Raw genomic sequence first — 23,637 nt, forward strand, 5'->3', positions numbered from 1 at the left:
CCGGGTGCAAGCTAGATTAAAGACTATGGCCCACCAGTTTTTGGCTCCATGGTTTCTTTACCGACTGTCCGAATCCAATGCGAACCTGCAAGGGCCGGGCTGCTGTGATAGTGGCCCTGGCCGTGGCTTCTGGCTTTACACTTCATTAGATCTTTTCTGTCATATGTTTTATCTCTCATTAATCTGGAATCTATTAATTTATCTGAACATAGGAGAACACATGTCTTTTTGAGTGTTACATTCTATTTATACAAAATATTTTTATTTGGGACCTATTTTTTTTTTTTATAATTCACTGTGACATATGCTGGGAATATACTGTTAGAAAACATCAGTATGCAGTTTATATTTTTCTCAAGGAGATAAGAGTACTGTCAAGGAAAGTATGTCTATTCAAATAAAATGGAATCCAAACATTCACTGCTTTAGTTGACATTCATCTCTTTTTTTTTACAGTGATGAAAACTCTGGTGAAATTTTCTATCCTTTTACATTTTAAATATTTTGCTCTATTTTCTTGAACATATTAAATTTAATAATTTAAAAATTATTGTCAGCTAACTCTAATATCTCAATGAGGTGACAAGTTTTTGTTTATGTTTTTGTTTTTTATTGGGTACTGGAAAGGCAAGACTGGGACTTACCGTTTTATTTCTTGTCAGTGTAGTAATTTTTAGTTGGATGTCACACAGTGTGTAAACCTAGAAGAATCTCAAATGATATTTTTATAGAGAATAGTCACCATATTTTCTGATAAACAATGAAAGAGGGAGATCATTACTTTAATCAAATCAGTTTCCGCTAACTCAAGGCCAATTTGCAGTTTCCTTTAATTCAGTCTCTTTCAGGTTTGTCCTTGCTCCTGGCATGGCCCTCTGTGAATTTCAATAGAGTGCCTGCTTCTGCACCAGAGCTATTTGCCCTGGTTCCTCACTCTAATTGTTAAACAATAAGAGATGTCAAAACAAAGAAATACCTCTTTGCTTTTCAGAGCTTTTCAGTTTAGAGTTTTATCTTCCTGCTAAACTTTCCATTTACATTTGTAATTTAACAAAAGTCTTGGGAAACTCAGCCATATGTTTGAGACCCATCAGTTTCCAAATTGATTTCAGACCCTGGAGACTTGTATAAAAATGTTCATTTTCTCTGTCCCCAGGTTGAAATTCCAGCCTCTGTCAGTTCCTAGTATAATAAGCAGATACATTGTAATCAACAGTTCACCTCTCCACACTTTTACCCTCTGGAATCTAATCCCTGTGGTTATCTTGCTTTAGCAGTTTTCTTGTGCCATTAAACAGAATTTCTTGAAAAATTTAAGCTTTTCTCTTTATTATCAGTGGGAGTATTGTTCAGTCAAAAACTATTTTACAGAGACCTACATTTTATAAAGCAAGAGTCATTTGGGACTAGTCTTATTCAATAGGTGGAATAGAAACTGGGCTTGGGGGAAAGGATACTGCTCGATAATAAAGTAATTTCCATAGAGATACCTGCTGCCTGAATGTTCACTGATATGCAACCAATAAGCTTTCAAATTTAACTCAGATTGGTTCAGGATTCTATCATATGTACTGATCAAATCCAAGATTCTCTCCAAAAATGTCTGTTGCATGTACACACATGGAAACCTATTTCCTTACGTGACATTTTATTTTATTTTTTATTTTTATTTTTTTAGAGCGAGAGAGAAAGGGATAGATAGTGACAGACAAACAGGAAGGGAGAGAGATGAGAAACATAACTAGTCGTTGTGGCACCTTAGTTGTTTATTGATTGCTTTTTCATATGTGCCTTGACCCGGGGCTCCAGCTGAGCCTGTGACCCCTTGCTTAAGCCAGAGAACTTGGGCTCAAACTAGAGATCTTGGGCTTCAAATCAGTGACCTTTGGGCTCTAGCCAGAGACCATGGGATTATGTCTATTATCCAAAATTCAAGCCAGTGACCCCGCACTCAAGGTGGTAAATTTGCGCTCAAGCTGGCAACCTTGGGATTTTGAATTTGGGTGTCCTCTGCATCCCAGGCCAATGCTCTGTCCATTGTGCCACTGCCTAGTCAGGCTTGCCTGACATTATACATTGGCTGTCCATTATGCTCTATTCCAGCCTCATATATTATTATTACTATTTACCACCACTCTTCTCCATTCTTAGAATATTTTCTTTCCTCTGTAGAAATTCTGTAGTCAGTTCTTAACTAAATGTTGTTTTTCCCTTGCCATTTACTCTTTAAGGTGGTGTGCACTGTCCTCTGCCTATAAGGCAGTGAAATGAGCCTGCCAGAATGTAAGGAATTAAAACACCCGACTCCTGCTTTCAAGGAACTTGCATTTAATTGGGGAAATAAAAGTGATATGAAATGTAACAGGCAATTAGAGACAGAGAAATTTGAGTTACTTTAGAGAGATCACTAAAAGTTATATCATTATAAGAGGTGAAACATGATCAGACTTTAAAGGATAGTGTTCCAGCAGGTAGAGCCAATCAGGGAATTCTTTTCAATTAGGTGGAACATGAAGACAGCAGAGAGATGACAGAATACAACATCAGTTAAATGGGTCAGAAGAATCTAACCAAGGACATGTGGCAAAGCAGAGACATAGGCATCTTAATTCACTATTAGTAATAAGTATTAAGCATTGTGTTATATTCTATGTCCTAAGAATCCTTTAGCTGATCTGTGGTGAAGAGAAAAAAAATGGTAGACAAAAATATTCTATATTTATTTAGAAAGTTATGATACCTTACCTATTAAATACTAAAGACTTTGGTTTGGAAAATAACCAACTAAAAGAATGATTTACTTTCTTTTTATAACATACATAAACATATATAGCAAAATGTATATGGTAAATAGGCTTGTTTGATAATGACCTTATTTTTATTATTACTAATATATTGAAAATGAAACAATTTTATTTATACTTAAAAACCAGATTCAGAAAATAATTTTTAAGATGCAGCATATTTTAGTTGTATTACTCTAAAATAATAAAAATTCATGAAATGTTTCCTGATTAAAATGTAGTTTTTTCTACTATCACCTTTTTTAAAAATAATTGTGACAAGTAAGCATTTAATGTTAGTATAAAAAATATCCACTGTATAATTTGACTTCTTAACTAAATACCTCTAGCAAATGAACTATAGCCATGTCACAAAGTCTATGAATAGAGGCTTACACCTATTCTGTGCGTATAATTACTTTGTTCATTCATTTTGTAATATAAAAGTGTAACCTAATCCCCTAATATAAAATCATCATTAGTCTACAGAGTAAGTCTGTTCTGCTTCATGATCTTTTATGCTGCCTCTTGAGAGACTAGGTTTTGAGGCAAGGAGATTTGCTAGCCTAATTCCTAGGCTTAATGCAAGTTGTCAAGTGTGTTTATAAATCTTATAGATTTTAGTAGGGGAAAAAGTAATTTATAACTATTAAACACTTGTATCTCAGTCTTCAAGGTTCTAAAAACATTTAATATGTCTCTCAAATTTGAAATTCCTTATTATAGTTTTGTTGATAATTTATTATCAAAGACATCTACTACTCATATTTCTTTCTTTCTTATATGTTTCTTTTACTTTTGTAGACACTTGCATTTTTAAAAAATAAAGTAATATATTATTTAAAGTAACATATTCTTTTAAAAATAATAAAAAACAACACTAAAATTGCCAGTTTAATAATATTAAACAAAAGGTTGTGTAGACTGTCCTATTCACCTTGTAGCAACATTTCCAAGGTATTGTTTTTTGCTTGGTTTTATTACTTCCTTTATTTCTTTGCTATATTCATATCTATTTCTAAAAATGAGGTAATATTATTTGTCAATATTTTATGATTGTTAGCAAAAAAAAACTTTGATAGGAAAATACTGTGTTTTTTCTAATGGATATTTGAGTTTTAGTGGAAGAATATCAAACTTGGAGTTGATAGTGCCTTGAGTTTAAGATAAGGGATATTTTCAACTTTAACCATGTAGTCATTAAACAAGTTGTCTTTTTGTGCCTTACCTTTCAAATTTCTGTTTATTTGTAGTGAAATGCTATTATTTAGTTTGATACTAACTGTAGGTGATGGGAGATTTCAAGTTTCGTCTATACTTCTTTAGGGTTGTTGTCAGATTTGTAGTAGTCATTATTTATTCCCATAGTTTCTGTTCTTCAAACCGGAACTCACAGCTGGTGTTATAATCTGTACAGTTCCTCTACAGAGCATACCCATTTAACTTTCAGTTAAATGGGCTTCAAAAGACCATTTAGCTGTTCATTCATTCTTAAGTAAGATAGTATACATAGCCTGTCCTAAGAATATAGCTGCAAAAGAAGCCTCCAATGTTCTCTAGTGGGTGAGGGAGCAGCTGCAGTTCTGATGTGAATCTTCTTTCTCCTCCCAGTCCAATCTCACTCAGTCTTCACTCCCAACAGTTATCCAGTCCCACCTGATAGAATCACACTATTCTTTATGCAGGGTCAAATCCAAAGCTTGACTAACGAGAGACAAACACTCTGTATGGAATCTTGACCTTGAAATAGGGAAGAGAGAATTGCAAATATAGTGATTTGATTTGTTTTAGTGGACTTGTTCTCTAATTAGAAAAATATGTTTTTCTTACCTCCTTAATTATCTTTTATATATCTTCTGCAAATGGGTTTGTCAGCTGGTGCCTCCTCTCCCAGTCTTATATTATACTCCTACTCATGCTAACAGCAAAAGGACAGCTGATTTTACCATTACTTGCCACTTTGTTTTGCTTTACTTTTTATTATATACTTTTTTCTTAAGTCTTGCCTTGCACAGAATCATATAATGCTAGAGGAGTCACGTACTCCACCCTGTGCCTTCAGGCACGGGGCCTCTAAGCAATTTTCAAAATCAGATTATATGTTACAAAGCTCTCTAAGAATTTATTCTTACAATTTCCTTCAGTGTGTGTAAATTTGGTGACTCCAAATGTAATTTCTTCTATTTTGGCTCATCCATTCTCTACTAGAAATAATAGTATTTGTTTTGTTAAAGTTATATGAAAATACTAGGAAGAGAGTTACTTTTTTTTTTTTTTTGGTAAACTGCTATTATTATCTCTACTTTAGAAATTATATTATTATAATATGTTTATGAATAATTTTGAATTGGAGGTTAAATTTTTATTTTAAAATGTTCCTTTTTATTCTTTATCACCTTTGCTGAAATTAACACTTTAGTGCATATTTATGTTATTTATAAGCAGATTCACTGACATTTTTAAAGATTCATATTTCTGTTTCATGTATTTATATTCTTTTTTTAAAGTTTCTAATATACAGAGTCATATATACACAGATAGACAAAATTAATATCACAGAAAGATGGAATAGTTTCAAGTATGGTTTTAAAATATCATAATAGATGATAGCTTCCTTACAGAGAAAGATGTTATCCTGCCAGGAGTAGGGGAATATGTTTTATAAGGAAATAGCATAATAAAATTTGAATACCTAATTCATGGCAACTGATAAAATGGACTTAATAGATTGACTACTAATTTCCTCTGAAACCATATTCTAAGTTTCTCTATATACTAGGTGGAATTGATCACAGTGGTTGTAACTATTTTACTGAAATTATGTATGAATATGAAAGCAGAAACCTGAGACAATGAATGGTTTTGTTTATCTGGGATTTAAAAATTATCAAGAAGGAGTGTGGCAGATGGTCAAAGGAATGACATTCCAGGGTGTAAATAAGAACCTAATGACATACTAGATCCTACATTTGTGGTTTGGCAGAAACACAAGTGAGGCTGGGAGGATATTTACAAACTTAAATGAACAGGCAGAATCAAGATAAGGTCAATTCTAAGATTCAAAGAAAGGGAAGTAAGGAAACAAGGGGAAAAAAACAATTGGGAACATGAGCAGATCATGCTACTGAAGTATTACAAGATATATTAGTTTACTTTGGCTTTAATTTCTTAATATGTGTCAACATAATAAGGATACTATAACAAAAGACAAATTCCTGCTGAGCATAGTTCAAGTCATTATTCTCAAGTACCTATTATGTGAAAGGAGCTCTGCAGGAAAGCAATAGAGCATGGTTTCATGCATGGGCTCTGATAATAGTTAATGAGTGGAGCTTACTGCTACTGGAAGACCAGAAAAAAATGAAAACAATATGCAGCCATGAGTATTTATTTATCTGTCTGGTGGAAGTTAAGGTTCTATTTCTGACTTTCTCTTCAGACACATTTAGAGATAAAAGTTCAATGAGAGATCCACATCTGAGAATCTTCCATTGTTTCTGCTGTTCTGATGCATTTGGAAATAATTTTTAAATAATCTGTTGAAAAATGCCTGAGATAAAGTATATCTTTATGATGCATTATCAAACTAAAAGTTTCTTGAAATAGTAGGGAGTGTATGAGTATCTAATAATTTAAAAAGTTTTGAAGAACAGAGTTTTAATAATTTTAATGATACATGGTAATATTGACTTTAAGATTTGTTTTGCTTCAGGAAGTGTTTTTAAAGCATTCCATCTTTTAACTTAAACTGCATTATTGTTTATGAAAGTCAAAATAGAGATTAGAACCTTTCAATATTATTCAAAATACTGAAAAAAATTAGACACAAACTGATAGCTTCAGAAAATTATGTCTGAATTGCAGTATCAGTGGGCAACTTTTATTTTCTGTAGCCTTCTTTTCCTAAACAAACAAAGAATAGAAATATAACTCCTGACCCTGACTGGTTGGCTTGGCTCAGTAGTAAAGCATCGGCCTGATGTATGGATGTCCCAGGTTTGATTTCCGGTCAAGGCACACAAGAGAAGCAACCATCTGCTTCTCCACCCCTCCCCCTCTTCCTTCTCAATCTCTATTTCTCTTTTTTCCTTCCACAGCCATGGCTCAGTTGTAGCAACTTGGCCACCAGTGCTGAGGATGGCTCCATGACCTCACCTCAGGTGCTAAAATAGCTTGGTTGCCAAGCAATGGAGCAATGTCTCCAGCTGTGCAGAACATCACCCTATATGGGGCTTGCTGGGTAGATCTTAGGGTACATGCAGGAGTCTGTCTCTCTGCCTCCCAGCTTCTCACTTAAGAAAAAAAATAACGAAGAAATATAACTCCCTAACAATGTTTTACTGTAAATATATATATATATATATATATATATATATTTTTTTTTTTTTTTGTATTTTTCTGAAGCTGGAAATGGGGAGAGACAGTCAGACAGACTCCCGCATGCGCCCGACCGGGATCCACCCGGCACGCCCACCAGGGGTGACGCTCTGCCCACCAGGGGGCGATGCTCTGCCCCTCCGGGGCATCGCTCTGCTGCGACCAGAGCCACTTCAGCGCCTGGGGCAGAGGCCAAGGAGCCATCCCCAGCGCCCGGGCCATCTTTGCTCCAATGGAGCCTTGGCTGCGGGAGGGGAAGAGAGAGAGAGTGGAAGGAGGGGGTGGGGGTGGAGAAGCAAATGGGCACTTCTCCTATGTGCCCTGGCCGGGAATCGAACCCGGGTCCCCCGCACGCCAGGACCACGCTCTACCGCTGAGCCAACCGGCCAGGGCTACTGTAAATATTTTTGTGAGTTCCCCACAAAATTATCAATTACAAAATTTCTTCAATTTTGTAGCTACAAAAATAAATTTTATTATTATTGTTGTTTTTCAAAAGACTCCAATTTAATTCTTTCCCAGTTCTCACAAATGTGTCTATGTAATCAAGTATATCTTCCCACAGCCTTCCTAATTTCTTTTATATATATATGCCCCTACTCTGAACAAGATATGGAATCTATAACAAAATAAAGAATGCATTACCATCTATTTTAAAGATAAAAATATGTTCAAGGCTATTTCTACATTACACTGAAGATATAGTTACCATGACCATTCAGACTATTATTAATTTTTACTAAAAAAGTTTACCAATTTTTTTGGGACAATTTCTGAGATCCTTTAATCACCTAAATCCATATGCAACTTGTACAATTATTACATTTTTTTTCAAAAGGTCCTCATATGGTATGCTTTTATGTTTTCTCATCCCAGTCAAGTTCATCTGAATACACATTTCATTGTGTTAAAGCATCACTTTTAAGGTAGGAAACACAAAAGTGTACACAGTATTCAATGCATGTCTTCTCAATCAAGAGATGCATAGAAATTCTATACTTTTATTGAATGCTTCTGAGACTGTTTTAATTTATTTGGTCTTTTATAGCCATCTCCATCACATACTTTTTAAAGTTTATAATCTGACATGCATCTTTATTTGATATCTTCTTATTAGTTTAAGGTCCTGTGCTAGTTTTTCAAAATCTCCTTAAATCCTAATCCAATATATTAGCTACAGAAACTTGGCTTCCAAGGGTTCTATAAGCTTCTGTCTTCATCCATAAATGCTTGAGAGTTAGAATTAAGAACCAAGCTTGTGAACATACACATCATTAGAGATTGTCCTTTATTTGACATTGATAATTGGCACTTCTCATCTGCAAATGTTCTAGCCTACTGTGGTTTGGCTTTATTCAGCTTATATTAATTCTTTTTAGCCATTTAAAAATCATACAGAACTTTTTATAATATTTGGAGTCCTTTTTAAAAACTAAAATTATAGAGATTTGTTGTTGCTATTGTATAATTTTGAAATTTTAGCTAGACAAATTTTGTTCTCTGAATATATATAATATATATTTATATGTATGTATACATAGATGTATGTATATATATGTTTTTAATTACTTTCATTTTAGTTAAAAGTTTTATTTTTTTCAAGTTTAGTGAACATTCTTCCATGTACATTTTTTTTGCAGTTCTGATGAGGTATATAATGTCCCTTGTCAAGGGCACATTATTCTGCTGTGCTAAGGCTTTCTAGGCAGGCTGCTCTTTGCTTCTCAAATCTTCTGTTTTATTTTTTTTCACAAGTGAAACCTTTCACAGGAAAAGAAGGAAACACATTTTAATGCCTCCATGTTTGAGAGCTTTCTTCTTGAGAACTTAACGTACACCACAGATATATTCTATTTTCTGGTTTCTGACCATGTTTCTGATTGAATGCCCAGTAATTATTCTGAAACAGAATATATTTCCAAATTAAGAATATAAATTGTACACTAGACCATAGCCATTAAGGAACTCCCCATCCACCTGTAAATGTTATCATGTCATTCCACACATTAGTTCTCATTTAACTGAGATCAAGGACAGTGCCTTACACATCTCCTTCAGAGGGCCAGTAGTGAGCTTCTTAAATATGTTTGTGCCTGTGAACGCTTAATTCATAGCTTTTACTTAGACTAAGGAATTGTACATATACGTAAGTTTATATTAATCATGATAGAACATCCTTCAAATAACAAACATGCTTTCTCAAATATCTGGTGTTTAAGGAGAGTACTTATGATTGTTAATACTGTTATACTGAGCCTGACCTGTGGTGGTGCAGTGGATAAAGCGTCGACCTGGAAATGCTGATGTTGCCAGTTCAAAACCCTGGGCTTACCTGGTCAAGGCACATATGGGAGTTGATGCTTCCAGCTCCTCCCCCCTGTCTCTCTCTCCTCTCTCTCTCTCTGACTCTCTCTCTCTCCTCTCTAAAATGAATAAATAATAAAAAAAAATTAAAAAAATACTGTTATACAACACATTTGATATATTTCCTCCTTTTTTTTCTATCATGCAGTCTACTTCAGAATAAACAATTGATTTTTTATTTCTCTTTTTTCAGGTAAAAAATGTTTTTTTAATTTTGTATCAGATTATTCATTTATATTCTAAACAAACCTTCAACAAGTTATCTAGCTATCTATATACTATATAACTATGTATTCATATAGAATATGTAGAATTCATGTGTTTTATTATTGTGTTGGATATAATATTTGGAAAATCTATTGTGTTTTTATTATATTAATTTTTCAATGTACAGCCAAGAAACTAAATCTATAGATTATTTTATTGTGACTATCATGAACATACTTTTATGACACAACATTCCAATTTTCAAAATAAGAGAAATTGAAATAAGAAAAAAGAATCATAAAATATAATTATTTAATTGTTAATTTACTTCTTAGTGAAAGTATTTAAATGACAGGTTGGGTCCTCTGGGAAGTGACTCTGAATTGAAGTTCAGAGGAAGAGGTGTTTACCAGAGTGTGCCCTTGGGATCAATATCTGTGAACCACTGCAAAAAAAAAAAAAAAGAAGGGTTGAGAAGAGTGAGAAACCAAGCTACCATGCAATTTAAATGTCTCTACACTGACCCCGTGGACAATACTGAGAACTAAATTTGCCTTTCAATATTGTCTGTATTAGAAAAAATGGCTCAACGTTTATAACTTTACAACAATGACTTATTGATTGTGTGCTGCTCCAGAAGAGTGTGACCTAGTTCAAGCCAGCAATCTATAGCTAGGACAGCAGGTCTTTCCATGCAGGGGATCTGAGCAGCACATCCAACTGAGTACCAGGAGGGTCTTTAAGCTAACAGTTATAGAATGAAGAATAGCAATGCTAAGATAACCCTGTACCCTGTGCACCTGAGGCCATCAATACCAACTGGAAGTGAATTGGTGGATTAGAGTCAGTATGATATTGTGCTTTTGAGAAGGGTTCTACAGTGTATTGCAATTGTATTCTGCTCATTCAGTAGCTCTGATTTTGGCCAATTTAGACTCTGGACTTAGTTTCTCTATGTTCAGATTATCACTTATGGTAAAAATAATGTTCTTTAAAATGTAAGGAAGTAAACATTTTTTCCTTTGTAGATTGTGTGAATTGATAGAAATATATCATGCAAGCATTTACTGTAATGCATAGCATTTAAAAAGGACATAAAAATACAATTAACTGTATTTTTTTCATTGTTGACTTTCCCATCATGTGTTTGCTATAACAGGAGTGATTCAAATCACCACTAAATCTAAAAAAGTTTATCAATTGATCTGTTGACTCCATAAATATAGTTTCTATACCAGTGGATATCAAACATTTTTGTACATTAATATCACCTAAATAGTTTGTTGAAATATAGATATCCATTCCTATCACTTATATTCAGAGTCATCAGGTCTGGGTTAGGGACCAGTGGCTCTTTCCAAAGTCGAGGATATATTGCTTCTCCTTTCTCTGTCTTCCACTATTTTCCCTCTCCTTTAGTTTGGACTCATTAATTTTTCAAATAGTTTTCTCAATTTGAGAACCAGTATTAGTTACTCTTTAATAATTGCCCCTTCATGTTCCCTTTTCCATTTCGTAAACTGAAAATGTGAAAAAAAAATCACACATACTCATTTTATTCACTAAAGGAAATGTGCATCTTTAATGGCAACTTTACTAAGTACATTTTGTTTTGCTTATGTCTGTCATAGATAACACAGCCAGCATTCTGACAAGGCGGAGGAGATTTAGTCGAACTATTCAGGATGTGTATTATCTCCCCATTATGATCTCTGATGGTGGAATCCCCTCTCTCAGCAGCAGCAGCACCCTCACCATCAGGGTTTGTGCCTGCGAGAGAGATGGGCGCGTGCGGACCTGCCATGCCGAAGCATTCCTGTCCTCGACTGGTTTGAGTACAGGAGCCTTAATCGCTATCCTTCTGTGTGTTCTCATTCTCCTAGGTAAGTCATTCTAAATCCTAATGTTGTACAGTGGTAATTCTGATTTTACCCTACGAGGACCAGTAGTGCATGACACAAGAGAGAAAGAGGGAGATTTTGACACAACTTAAGAAATAGAAATGCATAATGTGAATAACAAAACATGGCTACACAGATTTTATTTTTATTGACTTTCTCAATGTCATAGTTAATCTAGAACTAAATTGACTCAAATATGTTAAAATAAAGTTGATATATCATAAAAAATGGAATATGAGAAATCAATTTAGAAAGGATCTATCTTAGAAACAATTGATATTAAATGTTGTAAGTCCCATATTGAGCAGACTGTTACAACTTACTTCAAAGAACAAAAGTGACATTGTTCTAAAATGAATCTGTGCACCAAATTAAAAAAGAATTGATTTATTGTAGTGACTTTTATTAGTCTAAAATATTAGTTAATCCTCAATGTTAGTTGAATTCTAAAGTTACTAACTCTAAATAATTTTGGCCTTAGAGATATTAAAATGTATGATAAAACAACCAATAGGATTTTTATTTGATAAGAATAAAATACTTTTTCTAATTTTATATTATCTTTCTCATAATCTAAACCTTATTACAAGCTCAGTTGTTGCTACTATTACTATTAACTTTTTAGAATTGCTATTTATAAATTATAAACAATTTGGACTTTTGTAAAAAGAAAAATGAATGTAAAGTAACTTTCAGCTTTATAGGTCAAAGTGTGTGTATTTATTTTCCCAGCATACCTTCTCCTTTCTGTCTTTCTCTTAGCAGCCTTATCTCTTGCTTAAATCTTGGTACTGTAAATATAAAATAAATAAATAAATGAACTGTATTCTTTGGTGAGACAGAGATATTCTTAGAAGACACGTTTCTTGCTGTGTTTCTGGGGTAGAAGACAAATTACCTGACAGAGGGAGTGAAGAATAGGTGACTAAGGCTGAAAAGTACAATGGAGATTCAGTGAAGGGTGAGACAGTTGAGGACTTCTTGGACATGGTAAAGGTGATGGGCTTCTAGGACTTGACAGAGAGGTCTGAAGTAGCAGAATCTCATCATGAAGTGTGTGTTTTTAAAAAGACACTATGAATGACTTAGAGAACAGATCTTAGGAAGGCGAGAGAGGACATGGGCAAAGTGATTAGGAGGAAAATGACACACCTAGTTCAGACATAGTATTGTTTAAACTAGTATAGTTAGAGTGAAACCAAAGAAAGGTGGATCATATCCAGTTGTTGTAGGTGAAATTAAAAGTTGTCTTAGATAATATGGTGCAGGTTCCTGATGAAAGTATTTATCAAAATTTTAACTAAAGTACCTTCAATTACATTAGAAAATGGCAATGCTAATAATCACATGTCTGTGAATAGAAATTTATGTCTGTAATATAGTGTCCTATTTTGAAACAACTTTCCATGGGCAAAAAATAAAATAGCGATAAAAAGTGATCTTGGATAAATTTGATATATAGCGAAGTTAGAACTGTATCAAAGAAGACCTTTTATCTCTTGCTGAATGAGAATCCTGCTCTTCCTGAGCTGGTGGACATCAGAAGTGAACTTTTTTGAAGTCACTACAACTAGAGAATATAAAGAGAGAGATAATAAATTAAGATTGATCAGTGATAAATTCCATTGGAATCATTAAGTCAAGAAAGATAAGATAGTAGAAGAGAGCAAAGGAGAAGTCAGAGAAGGAAAAAGAATACTGGGGAAGTATAATGTCAGAAGAGTCAAAGGAAGAAAAGATATTAAAGAGGACAGGCCATTCAACAATGTCAAAGGCTGTCAGAGGTTAGATAAACTGATTACCAAAAATATCAACATGGAATATGGAGGTTTGATGCATCAAAACAGGAACTATTTTATTGCAGTGTAGACTTTTACAGTACATGAACAGTGGAGAAGAAAATCAGAAATATCTGGCTTTCTATAGTTTATTTGTTTATAGATTGATTGGTCAAGATACTATTAATACTTTGCTTAGATATTAACACACTATATTTCTTGTCTCTGAAAATTAAAACAAAACAAGAAAACCTCATAAACAAATAAAAACCAGAAGATAAAATTTAAAGAAACAACTACAAACATTGATCCTTTTAGGATTTCTAACCTATACCACAAAGTATGAAACTCAGTGAATTTAATATAAGTTCTTCCAGAGTCCTTATTGTGTAAAATAGGTTGGTCTAGAGAGACATGTTACCTTAGGCTTTTGTTATCATTTATCATTACAAAACTATTTCCTTCAGTAAGATAAGATCTTAAAAAGTAATTTAAAAATTTTAATATACAGGTGCATTTAAGGTTAATAAAGTAACATTTTATTACTTCATAAAAATATTTCCATTTAATTTATTTATAAAAATATTATTTTTCACTTGAGGCATATAAGAGAACATTTCTAAATTCCTGGTAATCTTTCAGCATTAAGGAAACCAAGGTGCTATTTGATATATTTACTCCTCAAGTTTTATAGAACCTCAAATGTGTTTTTAACAGTTTTACCCAAAGGTTGAAGAATAATGTTTTAAACTTGAGTTTAAAAAATCATAATTTATAATGCAATATACATTTTTAAAGTTTTTATTGTTTTTCAGAAGATATCTAACCAACAGTCTCAAAATATGTTAATTTGTAATTTAAAACTACTATTTGTTAAGTTATAAGCTTACACTTTTTTATTAATGAATACAAATTTTGAATGATAGTGGTGTTTTTTTGTTTTTTTTTTTTGTTTTATTTATTTATTTATTTATTTTAATTTTACTAGGGTGACATTGATAAATAATTTTACTAGGGTGACATATGTTCAAAGAAAACAAGTCCAGGTTATCTTGTCAATCAATTATGTTGCATACCCATCACCCAAAGTCAGATTGTCCTCCGTCACCTTCTATCTAGTTTTCTTTGTACCTCTCCCCCTCCCCCTTTTCCTATGACCTCCCTCCCCCCCCCCTAACCACCACACTCTTGTCAACGTCTCTTTGTCTCGTTTTTATGTCCTACCTACATATGGAATATTGCAGTTCTTGTTTTTTTCTGATTTACTTATTTCACTCCGTATAATGTTATCAAGATCCCATCATTTTGTTGTAAATGATCCGATGTCATCATTTCTTATGGTTGAGTAGTATTCCATAGTGTATATGTGCCACATCTTCTTTATCCAGTCTTCTATTGAAGGGCTTTTTTGGTTGTTTCCATGTCTTGGCCACTGTGAACAAGGCTGCAATGAACATGGGGGTGCATGTGTCTTTACATATCAATATTTCTGAGTTTTGGGGGTATATACCCAGTAGAGAGTTTGCTGGGTCATAAGGTAGTTATATTTTTAGTTTTTTGAGGAACCACCATACTTTCTTCCATAATGGTTGTACTACTTTACATTAAAACTCAACAACAAACAAACAAACAAACAATCCAATAAAAAAAATGGGAAGAGGTCATGAACAGACACTTTTCCCAGGAAGAAATACAAATGGCCAACAGATATATGAAAAGATGCTCATCTTCATTGGTTATTAGAGAAATGCAAATCAAAAAGCTTACACTTTTTGAGGAATATATTAGCAACAGCAGAGGTAGCAAAACTTTATCTTAGATGTGTAATTCTGAAATAACATTCAACCCTAAAGCTAACCATATCATGAAATTAATATTTTAATTCTGAAATATGTTTTAACTAGTTGCTGTTTGTTTGTGACATAATCTTGATTGTATAAACCTAGCCCTAGTTTTGCCATTATGGTGTGACCTTAGACAACCTATTCAGCCTCCTATTTCTCTCTTTAAATCTGTGAAAACAAAGTTTCCACTAGGACCTTTGAGGTATCTGCAAAATTTTGCAGTGCTTATTTATGTTTAATTATCAGTTAAATATAAACTATAATTCAATATTTTACAGTATATTCAGACTCCAGCTATGTATTTATTGATTACCAGAAAATAGTGCTTGAAAACTAAAGGGCCTAAATTTAAATGGTAGATGTATAGATTGAGAGCAGCATTATGTTCTTTCAGAATTATGTTTTTCTGATCTATTTCCTGGGCTGGACAAAAGAGAATTAAGTGTGAGCCTTTATGGTGCACTCAGATTTTGGTGCTATAAGAGGGGCTGACGTAGTCATCATCCCTTCCTTGGATCTGACATTTGTTTACCAGCTTCACCCCACCACTTGCCAGGAGACCCAGAACAGCTGGCAGTGCAAACCTTAATCACACCTGGTATAGGAAATCATTGAATCAGGATCTCAGTCATACCTCTTTCAGCTACCCTTTCTGTCCACACATCGCATATATGCTGGTGACTTATATGACTATACCAGCTAGATGGCTCCTACCCTTAGATGTAAATTGATGATAAATGGAAATCAGAATGGATTTGGTGTGGGGAAAGTAAGGAATTTGGAGAAACACATGGACTCGATAAAGAGATAACTGTCAACCTGTTTATCATCAGCGCTATCTTAGATGACTTTGTGGGCTTCCTTTGGTTTGAAAAGAGAGGTTTCACTGTAAAGTGCCAGTACCAGGTATAATCGATTGACGAAAGAAGCTAATAAAAATAATCTCTCTGACTTGGGCCACTTCATTCTAATCAAGTATGGTATTAATCTATGATTGTGTAGAAAAGAATCAAGAGATATTTGCAGGTAAAAATACTTGCTTTGAAAAGCATTTGATGGAAGTATGTTTGGAGTACTATATAATTCAAAAGCAAGTTTTATGACAATATAAGTTATAAAAACTCAAAACCCTTTAGAATTCCAATCATGGAAATATTAAAATAAATAAATACATACATACATACATATGAAAACAAATAGAAACGTTTTCCCAAAGTTGAATTTCTTTCTGAATAAAATAATGATAATTAATACATTTATATTAATATTCTTAAATAAAAAATTTAAGTGGGTTTACAATTCTGGACAAACTCAAGAATAAAAAAAATGAAAGAAAAACACTAACCAAGATTAAAATATTCATTAAAATAAAGACTTTTGTAAAATAATACATTTTATTTATAGTTAAAATAAGAGTATATAATCAAACTTAAAAATACTGTGAATTATTTATAATTTTGAATGAAGAAGAAATTTAGTATCTCTTATTTATTTTATTTTTACAATATCATGACTTTATCATATTCTGTTTTCCTAGATCACCCACTGTAAGAAAAATTACCATATTTCCTATATATGGTGTGATAGATTGGTGGGGATGGAGGGAGTCATTTGAATATATTCATTTGACTATCAGTTTTTAAATAAAGATTTAACTCTCTTATCTGCTTATATAATATATTATCTTCATTTATTTTCTTGAAATAAATTTGGTCTTGAGATTTTTAGAAAATACTTAGTTTGATTTTTTCCAGTAAAATTATGTTTGGTATTATTAGTAACCATAAGCTGTTTTAACATATATTTTAAAACTGTTGTCTTACTGAGGCTATTACTATGCATAAAGATTCACTTAACACAATGCTACATTGACAGTTTAGCAAAGATGTTTCTTTGTCTTCTGCACAAGAATTGTTTATGAGATACCTACTGTGTGCTTCCTGCTCCACAAATGCCCTGAATCACCACCTAAGTAGTCATCAAAATCACATTCCATCATCCATGTTTCACATTCTTCTCTAAGTTGATTTGAATTTACCTTTGACCAGAGCGACCATATGTTCATATCTGTCCAGATGCCCTGGTGTAATTATAAACAACATCCCTTTCACCTTTAAAAGTGTCTCAGGGTGTATGATTAATTAAATGTTGATGTTTTATCACATAATTACTTAACAAATCTAAGAATATTGGTCACTGAAAAATAACTCTCTGTGCCTGGGAAAAAATAGATGTAAAATCTCAAAGTTCAAACTTAACTGATATCTACATTTTGAATAAAAATATATCAGGAATATTTTCTTCACTTTTAGGGAATAAGCAAATAAACCATCATCATACTAAGCCCAGCATTGTACACAATGTTTCATTAGGCAAATATGGAATTAGTAGTGGTAAAGGATGCAAATTACCTCTATACTTTAACAGTAGTATTGATTAAGGTCTCCCTATTATGCATGCACATAAATCCCCTTGACATCAACCACCAATTATTTTGACAGAAAGGAAAATATCTTGATTCATTGACAAATGTAAGATATTTTACTATAATAAATTAGGCAATCTGTAGAAATAGATGTTTTAATCTAGAACAGCGTCCTCATTTAATCATAAAGATAAGTGGAAAAAATATATAGTGGATGATAAATCTAAAGCTTTGAACACAATGGAATGAGTTACTTGACGAAGCTACTGAGTCATTGTAATACAAAGCTCTAGGCTGGACTTACACTAAAATAAACAGTGAATTATAAAATGCATATTTACTACATTCATTGAAAGCTTCTTTTTTTCCAAAAAAAAAAAAAGCTATATTAGAGAATGCCTTTGAAGTAGAGGCAACATGCATGGGAGCTGTTTCATTCTGTAGTGTAGTATTTGAAGCAGGGCTATATAGCATCAGCATTTAATTTCCAGCTTGCTGTAACAACTCCATTCCAGACACAGTGACCCAAATCTTCCCATGTCTGCCACAATTTCCCCTATTACATTTTCCAATTACTGCATCAGTATCTTCTATTCCATACTTTTTCAGATAATTCTCTTACCCTGTCTGAAAATACATATGTTGTCTTGTTTTTCATTCATCCTTATAGACTCCAACTTGCCTTTAATTTTTGAAATATCAGTCTCCTTCTCATGCACTATGACTCCCTTTTCACATATAGTAGTGGATTTCTCTCATAATTTCCTTTTCAATTCTGGCTTGAAAATATGTTTTCTCTTTCTCTCTATCTTTTGAAGTTTTAAGCATGTATATATTATGATATCTAGTTCAGATGCAGGCAAAAGGTGATCTATATTGCTTAGGGGTATACATAAAAGGATTTAAACCATAAAAAGAAACAAGGAAATAATAACAATAAAAATAAGACTAGAAATGACTTTTTAGAGGTGAGGGGTAAAAGGGCAGTTTCTATGGTGCTGGGTATGTTCTTAATCACAGGATGCCTAACCTGGTGTTTGTTCGCTTTGCAAGCATATTTAAAGCTTACATATGATTAGGGTTTCCAGATAAAATATAGTCTACATACATTTAAGGAATAGGCAAAATACAGTAATAAAAATGAATTTTAGATTAAAATTGTTTATCTTTAAGTGTATACCTGTGCATACATGCAGACATATGCACCCATGGATAAATGGGACAGACTTATTCTATATATATTATATAAATATATACATATATATCATAAAGATATTATAGTATTTGCATATATAGCATAAGTATGCCTCATGCAATAATATTGGGATATATAGATATATATGTATATTATGAATATGTTTATAAAATAGGTGCATATGTTTGTATCTCAAATATTGCAAGGGGCAGTTAATTATATGTGTGTGTGTGTGTGTGTACACACATATATGTGATAATGTTCATACATTTTGTTAGTAATTTTATAATATATTATTTTATATTATAGTACTTTTGTTATTCATTTAAAATTCACACTTAATTTAGTATCCTATGTCATTTGCTAATCTAACAACACAACATGCCATTTGAATGTACTTCTCTAATTATAATATTGTAAAGAATGTTTGAAATACTAATAAACCTAATACCTACTATCATAAATCCTAACAGATCATCAGCTAAGTAAGAAGAGAACAGTTATAGAGATGAAGTTTTGGGTCAAATAACACAAAATAGTAGTGAGGTAATTATTTCTATTTAGTAATGATTTAATACTATCAAATACAATGACTTGAAACCACTGAAAATTGGCCAAATCAAAGTACCCAAGACACATTTCTATGAATCTGTCTAGTGGTTTCAATATTATTGGTAATAAACAATAATCAATCTCACCGTTTTTGGCAAAGTTACCCTAAGACACAAGTCCATCTAATCACTCAATTCTTTCTTCCATATTTTTAAAATAGTGAAGAAGAATGTGGTATTTGAAACATCATAACCTTTCATGTGAGAAGTCATAAATCATGATCGGAGCTCTCCCACCTGCCATTTGTTTTATTTTAGACCTAGATTATAGTTATTTATGTAATTGTTCTTGAGTCTTAGCTTTCTCATTTTTAAAATGAGAAAAGCCCCAACTCTGTTATACAAATTAAGTAAAGATGTGGTACATATATAAAAAGAAATACTACTCTACCGTTGAAATGATAATATATTGCCATTTATAACAACATGTATGGACCTTGAGAATATTATGCTAAGTGAAATAAGTAAATTAGAAAAGCTAAGAACGATATAATTTCACACACAGATGGCATATAAAACTGAGACTCATGAATATAGACAAAATGAAGTGGTTACCAGACAGAAGGGTGTGGAGGAGTGTACAGAGAGCCAAATATATATGACAGAAAATTATTTGACTTTGGGTGATACATTGTAATTAACACATGCAGTGAACAGTTCAAATGCTACAGAGTTATTTGCCTGAAATCTATGTGTTATTATGGATCAATGTCATCTCATTAAATTTAATTTCTAAAAAAAAAAGAAAGAAAAAGAGCAATGTGTAAGCTGAAAAATTCATACAAAACTTACATTATATACAACTAAAATAACACTTTTGCAACTTGATAGGTAAATGTAATCATTAATGCATGAGAATATTTTTCTAAAGGAAAATGGAAAAAATAGCTCAACCATGTAAAATATTCCTGCTTTAGTTTCCAACAAATCATCAAAATAAAAGATTTATGATAGAGACTCCATCCTATTTTACAGAAACATAAAATATCCAGCCTTTAGTGTATCTCCTTAGAAGGACTAAGTATATGTAAATGGACCCACTCACACCATCATTTTTCTAGTAAAAATTTCATACTTCTTTTCCATCATCAATTTCCCTCGTTATAAACACTGACTGGCTATATAGCAATATAAGTCAAGAATCCTTAATGCATTAAGCCTTGCAAATGAGAATATTATGGCATTCTAGAAAATATCAGAAATTCCTAATGTTTTATAGGTATAACTGTTTTTTACATTCTTTGAGATTTTAAAACACCTTAAGGTGTTTTTTAGAGAGTGCAGCAATCAGGGTTATGGTACAATGCAAGTCTAAATGAAATGTAGTTGATTACAAGGGTTGAAAATTATTGATGTCAAAACTACAAAATGTCCTTTTTTTCCCCCTAACTCTTTGTCCTCTTTCCCTTTTCCCTCAGCAATTGTAGTACTTTTTATCACACTGAGACGCAGCAAAAAAGAGCCCCTGATCATTTCAGAGGAGGATGTGCGGGAGAATGTGGTCACCTATGATGACGAAGGGGGCGGGGAGGAAGACACAGAGGCCTTTGACATCACAGCCTTGAGGAATCCGTCTGCAGCTGAGGAGCTTAAGTACCGCAGAGATATCAGACCAGAAGTGAAACTCACCCCAAGACACCAGACATTGTCCACCCTGGAAAGTATAGATGTTCAGGAATTTATTAAGCAAAGACTGGCAGAAGCTGACCTAGATCCCAGTGTCCCCCCTTATGATTCTCTTCAGACTTATGCTTACGAAGGTCAGAGATCAGAAGCTGGGTCTATCAGCTCCCTCGATTCAGCCACAACACAATCAGACCAGGATTATCACTACCTTGGAGACTGGGGACCAGAGTTTAGAAAGTTAGCTGAACTCTATGGAGAAATAGAATCTGAAAGAACAACTTAGGAGGTCCAGTCTTGCAACATTCTAGAATTTGCTTCTGAGCAAATGAAGATATAACCTCAGCCATGACAAGGAAGAAGTGTGGAAACAGTACTAGGAACTGAGCAAGCTGTACACAGCCACTGTAGAAACAAGTGCCCTTTTCTTGATTGAAACTGGGTTATTTAATCAGACAAAAAGTCAAATTAAAACACACACACACACACAAAGAGAAAAAGCTGTTGTTCTTGTGTATATTTTCAATTGCTCAATAAAGTCTGTGGTACTGTTTAATTAAGAATACCTGAATTCAGCCAAACAATGATATTTGTTTCAATATTTTGTGATTTTTTTTTTCAAAAGTGAAACTAAATAGAAAGGTTCAAAATCACTTATGACATTTTTAGGGGTGGTACACTGCAGAATGAATTTTGTGAAGGTAATCATGACCTCTTGTACCCTTTTCAGGGTGGACACTTGAGACCCACACTCTGTATTGTGACAAATTTCATTAGGTGTGTCTTATATTTAAATGATGTGAAGGATATCTAATCTACTGGGCCACTTTGTCATGGACTTGTATGTATCATTTTCCTTTGCCCTCCCCACTTCTTTTCTCCATATGAAATCGATGGAGCATGGGGATTTGCTGCTTGCACTATAATGTATGCAATTTCTGTGCACTGAGCGTGCACTGCTCTGAAGAGATAAAACACTTTTTATTAAATTTATAAAATGAATAGTTTAAGGTATACTCAGAGAATCTGATCTATCAGGGAAAGATTTAATCTAAAAACATAGCTACAAACCTCATCCTGTACAAAATGTTGGGGAACTATTTCCCCCCATTGGTTTTAGTATGTTTAAATCAGCAGATTGGATCATTCCTGTACCTAAAATTAGTTGTCAAAAATTTTGTGATTGGTTTATACCTCAGTCCAGTTTGCTTATTGATTACCTTGGCAGTCAGCACAAATATGTACTTAACAAGATAAGAATGTAGTCCAAAAAGATTATCCTCAAAACGTCATACGTTATGATTGACTTACCTTACCCTTATTCCTTTCACAAGTTCAGACTGTCCCTGTCTCATTGACTGATTAGCCTTGATATGCTTAGGATCTACAAAAAAAAAAAAAAAAAAAAAATGTGTAGGATTTAGGGGCAAACAAAGAAACTAAAAAAAAAAAAAAAAAAAAAAAAAGGAGACTTACACTTTTATTCTTGGATATATTCCCAATTGTCTCTGAGCTGCAGGGTCCCAAACTGTAAAAATGTCAGATTCTCCTCCCTACCTCACAGGTTTGTGTGGGGCTCAACATGCATCCGTAAAACTGCTTTTCCAACTGTCAAGTGCTCTGTTAATAAAGGCTTACAGATGCCATTTAGTTTTCTAATTCCATCAGCTTATAAAGATATAGTTACATACATTTTGAATACAATAGATTATCATGGGAGAAGTTCATGAAACCTTCAACCATGAAGCAACTGTGAACTGCATATATAATACACAAGTTTAATTATTTTAATATTTTCTCAAATCAGCTAATTTTCTTAGAATGACTTGGAGTTTTGCCCTCAAATTGTTTATATACTATGTTGCTGTTGCTGCTATTAATCTTTTAACAAGAATTCATAGCATAAGGGTCCTACTCACCAAAAAGGACCATATTTATGTATCAATATTAATTGAAATCCACAATGAAAGATTATTTCAAGTGGGAGTTTTTTGTTTGCTCTTTAAAATAGGATAATCTAGTGTCCTCACAGTTATGTGACATTTTCTGTCTGATTCTACCTATGTGCAAAACTTCGAATTTTTGCCTCTGTTTGCAACTGCCATGTGCTATCATATTTCAGTTTTGAGGTATGGGAAGTAAGTAAGCTTAATTTTAATAATTCTCAATTTGTGTTTTAAGCCTGAGGAATAAAATATAATATAAGTTTTTTACAACATTTTAACTTTCCAGATGCTACTTTATCATTTTTTTATATCATAATAGTGTTCATTCTAGTATAAAGCTAAATCAAAAGAAGCACTCAGGGGCTTTGGGGAGTCACCCTTGGAGGCACATACTCTGATTAATGTTGGCTACATTTATCCTGAAAGAAGGGTTAACCTTTAAAGAATTTATGTGAATCCTGATGTTTTGGTGTTCTGACTTTTACATTGCGAAGAAGACCAGGAAGACTAGGTTTGGGGAGTCCAGTAGGCTTTTGGATTTAGCCTTTGGATAAACTATCCACAGCTTTTATTTTGTTCTATA

The 23,637-nt window shown here is 33.1% G+C and overlaps 1 protein-coding gene across 4 annotated transcripts in view; it reads left to right on the forward strand.

The window, feature by feature from the left end:
- Positions 1 to 23,283, forward strand: part of CDH18 (cadherin 18) — a 706,139-nt gene extending 682,856 nt beyond the window's left edge. For 3 of the 4 annotated variants that reach the window (XM_066374093.1, XM_066374085.1, XM_066374110.1), the window contains 2 exons: positions 11,363 to 11,614; positions 20,904 to 23,283. In XM_066374093.1, coding sequence (XP_066230190.1) covers positions 11,363 to 11,614; positions 20,904 to 21,394 — 743 coding nt within the window. In that variant the 3' untranslated portion in view covers positions 21,395 to 23,283. The remainder of the gene's footprint in view (positions 1 to 11,362; positions 11,615 to 20,903) is intronic. The other variant, XM_066374101.1, reaches the window with a different exon arrangement.
- Positions 23,284 to 23,637: the final 354 nt, after the last annotated feature.

Source organism: Saccopteryx leptura, chromosome 1 (assembly GCF_036850995.1).
Source record: "Saccopteryx leptura isolate mSacLep1 chromosome 1, mSacLep1_pri_phased_curated, whole genome shotgun sequence".
Taxonomy (NCBI): domain Eukaryota; kingdom Metazoa; phylum Chordata; class Mammalia; order Chiroptera; family Emballonuridae; genus Saccopteryx; species Saccopteryx leptura.